Raw genomic sequence first — 13,252 nt, 5'->3', positions numbered from 1 at the left:
AAATGGATTTGACTGGTAAGACCAGCAGGCACCAGTGGATGCTCGGTTACAGGAGTGAAAGCTACAAGCATCTAATTAAGAGAGTATGCTTCATATTCTGCACATCACTTCCCTTCCATGTTCTAACCACATTCCTGTCATCAAGAGCCAACTCTTAAATGGAGAAAATCGACACATGTATATCAACGACAGGATCCTTGTGCGTGGTTAGAGACACTGGCAAAATCCCAGGAGGTCTTCCCCTTTGATGGTGGGCGCCATGGAAACATACAGCGATTTGTCCATCACTGTGTCCTGGGTGCAAAGCTCATAATTACAAGTGCATTGTGATTAGAGTCAGGATTACAAGACAACCGACCTTATACTCAGTTGTCTTTCAGCTAATGGAATGGACTCATCTTCTGATATGAGACTTATCTTAGATTCCCCCCCTCCTATTTCTTTATGTTGCCACGTATTGAATTGGATGTGTATGAAAGAAACACAAGACTGAGCATGAAAAGAGGAAGTGGAATAAAAACAGCCGACGGACGTTCAAGTCACAGCTTACAACCTTGACTGACTGATTAGGTGGAAGAATACTTTCATGTGGTATGAAAGACACCATCTGCAATTTGCAAACTGAAACTCACACACACCTACACACACACACACACACGGACACACACATACACACACAAAGGCACACACAGCTGGTAAACAGCTCCTGAAGGACAGACAGCAAACCTTTGAGAAAATAGAGCTTCATGTCAGAGTAATAGGGAACACTTAAGACAAAATGTGACCACATAGTGAATCAATAAGGCTGCAGCCTACATTTCATACTCCAACATGGATAAACGCATATTGAAAAATGAGGGGGATTATGTAAACCCTTTGTACAGCTTAAACATTTCTGAAATATTCTGCCTCGACAAGCAAATCCCAACATTCTGCTCTTCTTCTACAGTAAAATAAATAAATAATCAAAAAGGCAAATAGATTTTTGCAAGCTGCAATAGTGTTTGTATTTACACAACTCAATCTTTTTGTCTGGTACATTATTAGGTCTTGTATAGACCTTCAAATTGACATCATCGTGCTGCACGGAAGATTTTGGTTCTGTTGTAGAAAATTAAACATGTTGAAGGTCATGTGTAATTACACTGATCTTATCTGCAAACAAAGGCGAGCCAATATTAACAGCCTAATGCTGCCAACCCGGTATCACGGCAAGACGTGAACATGTGACGATCTACCATGCTGGGAGACGTGAATATGTCACGGTTTCGTCCCTTCAAACGTGACAGTTACACGGTATTGTTAACATGGCCCAACCAGTGGAGAAATACCCGGAAGTGCCTAGCAAATGGTCTACCGCCCCTATTGGTCGGTTTTTATTGTCAAAATTAGATGTTTTTAATTTATTTTTTAATCGTCACACTCGATTTTGCCGATTTTCTTGTTGCCCTAGCTGGTCGACACCTCTTTTAGCAGAAACAAAGGCTACATTAATGTATTAAATCGATGTTAATCCATGTGTGTGGAGGTGAGGATGTGGAATTAACGGACGTGACGTTGTGCGATTGCGTTGCCAGGCAACGCAATTTACAAACTCTTCAACTACAACCCTAATTATATTTAAAAACATTTTAGACAGCCTCACGAAATACTTTAATGTAAATTAAAATGTAAATGTGAAGAAATGTGTGTAATGTGGTGATTGACATTATTCACCCACGGATCTATGGGTTGGGGGTATTGTTCCGCACGGACATTTTAGGTAACCGGACTCCTGTTGATGTGAAATCCGAAAACATTTAAAAAAAATAAAATAATACTTTATTCCGAGTTTGCTTGCTTTTCTCTTTGGAGGTCATCACATAACAGCATTGTAATACACGGTTCGGCTGCATTAAATATGACATATCTGCCGTAGTTCTGTATTTATAGAGCCCTGATGAGAAGACTTCTGGACAAACAGGAAGCACTACCGCCAAAACTGAAAACGTGACGTGGATCATAAATATATCAGCAATTAAACAACATCTTACATTTATTTTCACACAATACGTCTCCTTGCAGTATCAATACTAATTCGGCTGACTTTTATATTTGATCCAATTGGTAGATAGGCTGTATTTACACCATAACGGTGCACAGCTGATAGAAAGGCACATCTAGTGGTTAAAGCACGTTATTGAATTTTATTATTTTATTATTTTTCACAAAAATGAAACCATCAATAGCAGAGACAGAATTAACTGTCATTAGTAAACCACCCAAAAAAAAAGATCATAAATGGTTTTGTTTTATATATATTTTAAGGATAATAATAGCAATGTAACACTGTCTATGACACTTACTGTATAACACTGATTTGAAAAACATACAGAAAAAACTAATTCACTGCCCTTAATAAAGTATGTAATACATTTCAGGTGTGCTGTTTTGTTTAGATCATTGACATCTGGAGCTCTTTTAATGTCCTTTTTGATTATTGTTACACCAGGTCTTGTCAAAACCTTTATTCCATATTCAATATCCATTACTAAACAAAACAGCAATTCTACTCCACTACAATTCAGAGGTTAACCTGGTATTTTTACTCCACTACATTTATTTTAGTTACTTTGCAGATTCTGATTAATGATGTGAAATATAAACAACCCTTAAATCAGGCTTTAGTTACACCTGAGTAAAATTCAGGGAAAGGTGATTGTCAAGTGCCAACAATCAGGAGAGATATTTGATAGTTGCTGCTTGAGAAGACTAAACATTTATCTGCAGATCCCTATAAAGTATATTCATTACTCGTTATTCTCTACTAATAGTTAATTAAAGACTGTATATAATGGCTATTTTGCATATCCCTTTCAAGATTTCAAGATTTTCTAAGGATCATTGACATATCATATACACAACTAATTCAATAACGTGCTTTAACCACTAGGCGGTGCACACAAGGTACACACAGCCATAATAACTTTGTATTATTAGTGTAGGACACTTGTGTATGTATAACATCTGAAGATGTGTAGTTTTATTCATGTTTTCACATAATTGTACAGGATATTGCTATATTATTTCACATGTTTTACTTATAATATCTGATTTGTAAAACATCACAGACAGAAAGGTATATCCGTCATTTAACAGTAAGCTATTGAAATTCTGAATCCATAGATGTGTCTCCCATCACCCAAATCCCCTGACTATTCTCTCAACTCAGTATTTACATTCTTATATTCAAAGAAAATCAGTAATATCTTTAAAAACGACAAGTCCTTTTATATCAGCTGTGCACCGTTATGGTGTATAACGTATTTTTTTTCGGATTTCACATCAACAGTAAGTCCGTTTAACTAAAATGTCCGTGCGGAACAATACCCCCAACCCATAGATCCGTGGGTGAATAATGTCAATCACCACATTACACACACCCCTTCACATTTACATTTTAATTTACATTAAAGTATTTCGTGAGGCCTTCTAAAATGTTTTAAAATATAATTAGGGTTGTAGTTGAAGAGTTTGTAAATTGCGTTGCCTGGCAACGCAATCACACAACATCACGTCCGTTAATTCCACATCCTCACCTCCACACACATGGATTAACATCGATTTAATACATTAATGTAGCCTTTGTTTCTGCTAAAAGAGGTGTCGACCATCTAGGGCAACAAGAAAATCGGCGAAATCAAGTGTGATGATTACAAAATAAATTAAAAACATCTCATTTTGACAATAAAAACCGACCAAATGCGCGGTAGACCATTTGCTAGGCACTTCCGGGTATTTCTCCACTGGTTGGGCCATGTTAACAATACCGTGTAACTGTCACGTTTGAAGGGACGAAACCGTGACATATTCACGTCTCCCAGCATGGTAGATCGTCACATGTTCACGTCTTGCCGTGATACCGGGTTGAATGCTGCAGTGCAACGGCAGGCTGGGCAATCTTTGCACGGTTATGAGCAGTCAGTTGAGTTCACTTAAATTATATCCTTACTACACCTTTTAATTGATCTGACGGTAGGCTACACATATTAACACTTGCAGGAACATGTAGTTCAAACTAACACTGTTTTGTGGATTAAGCTTGTGTGATCTGAATTTAGAAAGAAAATAGAAAGGTGCACTGCAGTGGCGTAACACCATCGGGCCAGGGAGGGCCCAGGCCCGCCCAGTTTACTCATTGGCCCGCTCTGAGAAAGCTTCGATGTAATTTTTATTTTGTTTTATTATTATACATTTTTTTAATTCACCCATTGAGAATATCCAAGCATTCAAAGTTACATTTAAGTGAACAAATATCGAGTAGAATTAATGTTGTATTTGTTTTATCCTCTGAACGGAACTCATTTCCGGTCAAAACTGGTTGTTGGTTCCGGCGCGCGCCCAATTAGTAACGTGAGAGAGCTGCCTGCAAATGCTGCTCTCTTCTAGCAGCGATCCAGGGCCAGGCTCTCCGACTCCGGAGACTATACTGTTACGGCCGCTTGCTCCACGGCGCTAGCAGTGCTCCCTCCCGCTCCCGGTCGTCAGCATGAAGCAGGTGTAGGCCTACCCGCTGATCTGTCTGCACTTGATGAACCGCCTTCACAGCCAAAACTGAAGAAGTTCCCCTACACTGTTAATCATGGAAAAGCAAAGTGCTTCTCATCGAGGTGGTATGAAGATTGTCCCTGGGTGGAATACAGCGCAAGTAGGGACGCACTTTTCTGTAAAAATGTGCAGACATTTCCCCAGCCCAGGAGCTGAAGGTGCATTTACGAGGGATGGATATGTAGACTGGAAGCACCTGCGTAACTTGTTGGAGAGACATACAAAAAGCGAGGACCACTGCAAGTCCATGAGCAGGTTTGAATGCTACAACCTATTGTTGTGTTAGTGCAATAAAAGAGTTACCTAACTATTGTAAATAACCCAATTTGTGTTTTGTGAAACTGAAAAGGATATTACATTGTTTTTGTTACTTTCGTTGCAGTTGTATATGTCTTAAATGTAATTTAAGTTAACTTACTGTTTTATTTAGATGCCTTTATTTTGAAGGCGAGTTTACACTGTTGACAGGAAGTTGTTGTTGCTATGGAAACAACGTGACGGAGAAAAGGAGCGGAGATTAACGGAGAAAAGTAATATCTACATATAAAGACGGAGAAAGTAAAGGATAAAGTTTATGTTTAAGTTTAGCACACCCCGAAGAGGCACAAGGTTGCTATTAACTATAATATAAAAATGTGGGTTGTTTGTAGGTTATGCTGTTTTGTAGCTTTGCTGTCTGTTTACAGTTAACATTTGGTAGTATGCTAAAGTAATTCTAATACGGATGGAGCCTAAATGTATTTGTTATTTTTGTGTCTTTATAGCTCTTACATTGATATTGGAGATTTCAATAAATTCATATCATCAGTCAAGTCTTCGACCATTATTCTGAGGGAAATGCGATGCTTGGCAATGGGCATTATTATTATTATTATTATAGGCCAGGCCTACCTTAAAGTCATTTTCCCCCCTGGAAAAAGCTGGCCCCCCTATTTTATACAGGCCCGCCCTAAAGTAAATTTCTGCCTACGCTACTGGTGCACTGTAGAGCAGCTTTTCCCCAGTGTGTCTGTATCCCCAGGGTGTGTCCGACTCCGGGGATCGAGAAGCACTTTTGTTTTTACCACAGTTCTTTGGAGGACAAATCACTTAATAAGCTAAATGACAAAATAAAGGAACCCAAAAAAACCCTCTCTAACTATCAGAAGTCAACCTCTACATCAGTCATAATGTAGCTTTATGATGCTATGGTACTCATTTGGACTCAATTAAATGTAAACAAATAAGCCTGTATAAAGTGCACAAAATACACATTGAAGATATAGAGCAGATGTTTCTATGGTATTTTAATACATATTCAGCAGGATGAGGAGAAGTTAAAATGCCAAGGACTAAATAACATGACCTCCAGGTTTCCAAATAGAGTGTATTTCTGAAACAACAGCTATTAATATGCATAATATGAGACATTATGTGCTTTACCTTATTCTAACAAAAGCGTCAGAGAGGATGCTAACCCCCCCACCTCTCCCTCTCACAGTATTAGCTCGTGGTATGTTCCGTATTTACTCCCAGGGTGACCCCTCCCTCAGCAGCGTGCATCCCGAGCTGCAGGTGAGCAGAGCGGCTGCAGCTGCTCCTCACAGCCGGCTGGATCACCGCGGAGCTGGATCACACACAGGACCCGGAGCTGCATCGCTTCCGGGGAGCGCGAGCCGATCTGCGGGTGCTGATGATGTGAAGAGGCTGCCGACTGGTTTGTTCCCTTTCTTTTGGTTCTAGAAAAGTCGTTAAACCTAGTTGTTACCTCCTTTCAAGACAGGATTATATATGAAATGAGCCCATAAAACAGTTTGGAATAATTATTAATAATTCATTTCACTCTACAGGTTTATGTTCTTACTTCCTTAAACTTTACCGAGGCTGTAACAATTAATTATTGACAGCATCATGTCATTTACTAATTATTTTTGGTTGATTGATCGTTTAAGCATTCAGAACATAGCGACGTCATCTTCATCAAAAGTCCTGCAAATAAATATGTTGCAACACAGAATAATAATTAATGACTTAAATGATTATAAGGATCATTTATTCATTTTCCAAATGTCGCAGATCAAAAATTGTATTCGTCCGATAAAGAAAACAGCTTCATGTGGAGATTTAGAATAATACATTTGTGTAAATTAATTACAATATGAAATACTGCATGAGTTTGTGTATAATACTCCTCGTGTAATATCACATTGACTACTACAATCAACTGTAACGCTATATGTTTTAAGACAGAGACCCTTAAACATGTCAGGTGTTATGCAGTAGATGTTAGGATTGAAAACACTTAAGATGTTGTGAGCAAATGCAAGAAGCAATTAGCTTGTATTATTAATGGGAATATGGTGGAGGTGTATTCATTACTAACCTCTATGGATTAGGTTGCACTTGTGTAAGCAAATACTAACAGTTAATGTGTGCAGGTGATAGTACTACATGTTTTTTCACACACACAAGACTGCATTACATCCAGACAGTCCATACAAATAATAAATGTGGCAGTAGAGGTTAAGAAGCAGACAATAAAAACAGACAATAACATAAAACAAAGCAACAACCTATTAGAGAATATATTAACAAAAGATAAATGACCACAAGAAGCAGAACAAATATGCAACTAACCAACCATAAGACACAAATCAAATAAAAACAGAGAAATTAAAAACAATATGGGGAATAAGAAGATACAAAATGAAATATGAATGTCAGGATGAAATAAATATCAATTTGAGTTTCCTCTTCTTTGTTTCCTGTGTGTGTCATCTCTTCAGTTTATATCGGAGGCTTGTGACCCTGACATGTGTCCACCCAGCGAGACAGTAACCTGAGAGCCCTTCCTGCGGGAACACCAGGATGCGTCCCACTGCCTCACAGCTTTTAGGGAAGACCAGTGTTAGAGGCAACCGCTGGAACCGGGCCACTGCAGCCTTGATGCTCTCTCTGTGTCTTGGCTTTCCTCCCTCTGTGGCCATGTGCCCACCCTACTGCCTTTGTGCCAGTGATATCATTTCCTGCAGCGGGCGCAATCTGTCTGTGCTACCCTCTGATCTCCCAAGCTATGCCACACGGTTGGACCTGAGCCACAATGCCCTCACTGCCCTGCCTGTGGACTGGACTTCCGGACCGTTTGACCGGCTTGCTACACTGATTCTCAGCCGAAACTCCATTAGCCAAATTGAGGGAAATGCCTTCACTGTGGCGCCGTATCTCATCCACCTGGACATCTCTTCCAACCAACTAACAGTGCTGAACTCGTCCATCTTCTCGGGGTTGAAGGAACTGAAAGAGCTGCTGTTGTTTGGCAACCAGATCTCCCAGATTAATCCCGGTGCCTTCAGTGATCTTTACAGCCTGCAGAGGCTCTACCTCTCCGGGAACAGACTGAACGCTTTCCCCTTGGGGCTTTATTGGGAACCTGGGGGGCCTCGTAATCTGACCTTTCTTGATCTTTCAAACAACATGCTTTCCAAGGTTCCCGTCCAGAGATTGCTGTCTCTACCCCTGCAAGGTGGAAATTATTTACAGGAAAATCCTTTGGTCTGTGACTGTGCTTTACTCGCTTTGCTGGAGTACTGGATGTGGAGACAGTATCGCCCCCTGATAGTCTTCCGCGGTGAATACCCATGTATAGACGATTCAGGACCTGAATGTAGCCAGCAAGTAGTTTCAGATATGCCAGTTGAGGCAAACACGTACCAAGTAGATCCCGGTAAATGGCTAAGTGTGCCATGTCCAGGGTTGACTTCCCCAACTCAGGACGTGTTCTGGGTTACCCCAAAGACTGTGCTGAAATCATCAACCAACGATACCAGTGCTCGCCTAATAGTCTCCCCCAATGGCACCCTTGAAATCCAAGAAGCCCTGATGGAGGATTCTGGTGTGTATGTGTGCGTGGCAGCTCGAGGGCGTCACTTTGGCCCCAAAGAGTCTCCTGAGGTGAATGTTGTGGTTGGAAACCAAAGCACGGCCTCCACAAGCGGGTTAACGCGCCGTAAAGGGGCCGAACATTTCAATACTGCATTCACAACCCTGGCTTCCTGCGTGGTCAGCATCATTCTGGTGCTGCTCTACCTCTACCTCACTCCCTGTCGATGCCAGGAAAACCGGGGTGGGGCATCGGGAGGGTGCGGAGGACGAGCATTTGTCCTCTGTGCAGACCCCAGAGAGGTAGAATCAGGACAGCGGCGGTCAAACGGAAAGAGAGTGGCTTTCTTAGAGCCTCAGTTAGAGGACTCTGATGTTGATGGTCTAAAAACAACAGCCATTAATTTGGGTCATGTTACCATTGAGGGAATTCTCAAGAATGGAAGTAGGACAGTGGGACAGACCCTCACAGACCCTACTCAAATGGCATAGCACAAACACATTCCTGTAGTCTTGTCTAAACCCTGGATGTTTGTTGCAGATGAGAAAATCCATTTGATGTGATTTAATGTAATGTTGTTCTTGCAAAGTAGTTATGTGGGGTTTAAGTCTAAAGCAGGAAGTGCACTCCTTTCAATAACTTCTCAACTGTTAGTGCTGTCTGTTTTTGACATTACGTGTTCTTATGTAAATGTCACTGTTACCACAGGAAATTGTAATTGCAAAGATCATGTACACATGGGTAGTGATTTTAATTGGACTGAGAGGAATATTCTCACCTGTTTTGATGAGCTGCTAGAGGCATTGATGGTCATTACACAGTGTATGCTTTGTGGACACTGCCACCACAGTGACCCTTGTTATTTTTCACCGCCTGTCTCGTAATGTGGATCATTTTCAAAACACGTCAGTAACATGTGTGAAATGACATGAACTTTGATGTTTTGCAGATCATGCTGTGTCTGCTTCACGTCTTCTTTGAATTATGTAAATCAAGTATAACCCTATGAAAGTTCCTTTATTAAAAGCAATGAAATGCTTCAAAGCCTGCCGTGATGCTTTTGGGTGGAAACCTACAAAACATGAACTATGTCAAAAGGAATGCAAACTTGTGTTTAGTCAAACACAAATGCATTTAATTCATTCAAAATTGCGCAATTCTCTTAAAGAGGAGGTTTGGGGAGAAACACGATCACAAATGAATATGTATCTCCTTAAAGGGGCCCTATTTAGCTATTTTTGGTTTCCCTTTCCTGTAGTGTGTTTTATAGGTTTTTGTGCATGTAAAGGGTCTGCAAAGGCTCCCTCCAGAGGGAGTTTCTCTCCCACAGTCTCCCCCTCTGCCTGAAATGCCTCGATTTGACTCCTTTGTTTACTTATAGGGACATCACTATGTAACACTCACGCTTCAATTAGATAGCATTTCAGACAGAGGGTAAAAAGAGGTGTGCAGCACAGGAAGTATGAGAAAAATAAATACCTTTTTGAACGTTTAAGCACGTGAACATGTCACAGTATAGGCACACGATTAAAAAATGAACCTAAAAATGAGCATATGTCCTCTTAAATGTTGTGCTGGCGGTTCATTGCTAATTAACCAGGATTATAAAAGTGAATTTTGCAGGTAGCTGGAAACAAGAATCGAAATGAACAGCAATGACGTTTCAAGTCTGCTTGATGTGTTTGCTCACACATCCAGTATTTTACCTTATCAGGTGATAATATATCAGTGTTGTTATTAAACGTTTGTCTCACTGCACCCCAAGTGGCTAAAAAATCTATCAATAATGCTCTTATAAAATAGCATTTGGATGATGCGTTCTCGCTAAACTCATAATCCTCAGAGCTCACTGTGAACTAGGGCAGAAATGAATAGTTACATTTTTTTTATTTTTCGGCGTTTCACCTTTCAAAAACATCTTGAAAGGGTCATTCTAAAACTGAAATTATTTAAATGATTCAATACTACTCAAGTAAAAGTCCCCTCACACTCTTGTTTGTTTTGGGTTATCTGTAGCGACACATTTTGCCCAATTTTTTAAATGCCCCTTTCCAATGTGATACCATACATTTTATTCTATTGACTTCCATTGCATTGTGGAGCAGGCAAATGAAAAGTATCTGCATGGCTGGATAAATATGGATGGATGAGTTTTAAAAAAAAAATTCACGAGGATTTGAGGTATTCACACTGCCATTATTCGAGCACCATATCAAACATGTAAACGTTGTACAAGCTGCTGTCCTCAGATGGGACGAGAGAGCTCTGATCTGGACCAGTGCGTTTGCATAAACACTTGATCACTCATCCTGATCTTATTCATCCTGTCAGAAATATAGTTCCTTGCTAACCTTCCACCTTGTTACACTGACACACAGCTTTACTAATGGCAGATACTCAGAATAACTGATCCTTATGGGATCAAACGAGGGGGGTTTGGACTCAGGGATCAGCCCATATTAGTGCCACAGAAATCAGAGGGATTTCGCCCGGAACACACCCACATTCGTCCTCAATTATTTTATATGTGTGTGGAATAATTTCTAAGAAGAGCCTTGTTCCCTTTGACGCACATGTCCTTTCTTCAATGTCTGTATATACACTTCTGTTATGTTTCAATATGAGTGTGTCTTTTATCCTATTGTGAAGGGAATGTAACAGCAATGCTCATATCTGACTTGTGCTCTATTCATTTCCATCACATTTCTCTCTAGAGATCTGGTCAAAGCTGTTTTTCAGTATTACTCTGAGCTCAAATGAAAAGAGGCCGTTTGGGTGAAAAATGAAAAGTAGTGTTGCATCAGAAGGATTTGAGCATGACAAATAACCTCTGAGTGAGTCAACAAATCGCATTTAAAAAATCCTCTTACAAGCCTTTTGGATGGCTAGTGTAAAAAAAAAAAAAAAAAACCTTTTAAAACCTTATTTTTCTTGTGCATTTCTCAGGGGGGGAAAGGTTTGGTGATTCTTGTTTGGGGACTGATGGTCAACTGGCATGTGATCGAACAATAGCTTCTTATTTTATATGCATACATCATTTAAGCGTGATGATATGGAGCTCTAGCGTACGAGTCAGGAACTGTCATTTCAGCTTCCTCTCTGATTCATCAGCCACGTCCATCACCTGTGTCTGGAGTCCAAGCGGGGATTTTGTGTTGCTGCTGCTCAGACACACGTCCATCGATTACAAATACGTTTTGTCAATCACTTTTGTTTAAATTAACCCTCTGTCCTGACTGTAAGGGCAGTGAGGACACAGAAAGCCTTCAGAGGCATGGTGTTGAATAGAGGTCTCAGCTAGTGACAGATCCCACTGGGACTAATTTATATGTCCCGCACCTCTCACCGTGACGTACAGTAGGTGTTTTCACAAGTCCAGATGGACATTTAGACTGTTGCAGGAGGTGTTGTCTCTCCACTAGAGAAACTACTGCTTTTCCCATTGCAGCTAGTGGTAACTTCAGTTAACAATATCAAGCTAATGCCTGTAAAAAATGGAGAACCCTAATCCTGATTTAATTTCTGGCACCTATGTTTTTTTTAAGTTTTGAAGGGGCATTCTACAAATATTTAAAAAATAGATGCTTATATACAACACATTTATGACAGAAAAACCATAGCTGGTGTAAAAATCCTACAGTCACATAAACGTGGAAGACTGTTTATGTAGAACACAGCAGTTTGACATTAATATCCGTTTTTCCCTTAAAGGTAACATCTTGGTTTGAGGAACAAAAAACGACATATTTTTTATAAAGGGTTATTTAAATCCAAATATGTTTGCACTATACTATTGCAGTTTTTGTATTATATCAGCAGTAACAATATAATTTTACTTTTACATAAGGTATGAAATTCTGTGGAATCCTGCAAAATTAGACAAATACAGTGCAACACCACAGAGGCGTTTTAATCTCTGAGCCCGATCTATATGCAGTAATTTCATGACTATCCATAATTCAGATGCTGAAGGAGTGTAATGGATGTGTGGGTTGTAGCTGGAATAGGAGCATTAATATGTTCACATTTCAGACAATGGGGCCATTTAGAAAATTGTTTGATTATCATGATATTAATAATGTTGGCCTCTAAACCCCACAGTCCATTCCCCATGTTCTGGCAGTTACATTAAAAGCTATGTGACGAGTTGTATTACCGTGATTTTTTGCAAGAAACACGTGTGATCCTGCTTCCTGCAGATCTATGTTTCATAAGCAAAGATAATATGATACTTTCCACAATTCTCCTTTGACATGATTGGATTAACTCTCTATTTAAAATGAGAACTTCAAACTGTAGCTCATAAATCCTAAACAATATTCGTATACAGCATACACGAAAAATGAATGCCAGTTGATAGACACTTCCTCTATTTACAGCACAAAGCAAATCTTTGAGTGGACATTTGGATGACCCTATTGTGCTTTTAGCACACCTTGAACACCTCATACTAGAGTAATGCTGCTGGCATGAATACAAAATCTCCTTGAAAATGCATTTATATTTCATGTTTTTCATAATGATTGGAAGTGAAGAATTATTGACTATAAAAAATGTAACAGATGAATAATTGAAAGCAGCAGTTTAACGAGAAGTTAATCTGGAAAACCTTTGAGCTTCTAACGCATATGAAAAAGGACATTTAAGATAACACAGAAATCATACAACCTGCAGGAGAACATCTGTAATAACTGTGAGAAGCTGCGTCAATAAGCTGTGGAGCATGTTTTTGTCAAGCATGCAGGATGGACTCATGTTGTGATGTCCTATTTGTTCCACTATATAATAATAATAATATCGGGAGGG

General features: G+C 39.7%; 1 protein-coding gene across 1 annotated transcript; it reads left to right on the top strand.

Annotated features, from left to right (window-relative positions):
* The first annotated feature begins 7,434 nt into the window (after positions 1 to 7,434).
* LOC117484839 (amphoterin-induced protein 2-like) lies at positions 7,435 to 8,937 on the top strand. Its single transcript, XM_034133272.1, has one exon. The coding sequence runs from the start codon at positions 7,435 to 7,437 to the stop codon at positions 8,935 to 8,937; it is 1,503 nt and encodes a 500-aa protein (XP_033989163.1).
* Positions 8,938 to 13,252: the final 4,315 nt, after the last annotated feature.

This window comes from Trematomus bernacchii, unplaced genomic scaffold, assembly GCF_902827165.1.
Source record: "Trematomus bernacchii unplaced genomic scaffold, fTreBer1.1, whole genome shotgun sequence".
Classification (NCBI taxonomy): domain Eukaryota; kingdom Metazoa; phylum Chordata; class Actinopteri; order Perciformes; family Nototheniidae; genus Trematomus; species Trematomus bernacchii.
The sequence above is the reverse complement of the archived record's forward strand: the minus strand, read 5'-3'. Positions and strand labels throughout refer to the sequence as shown.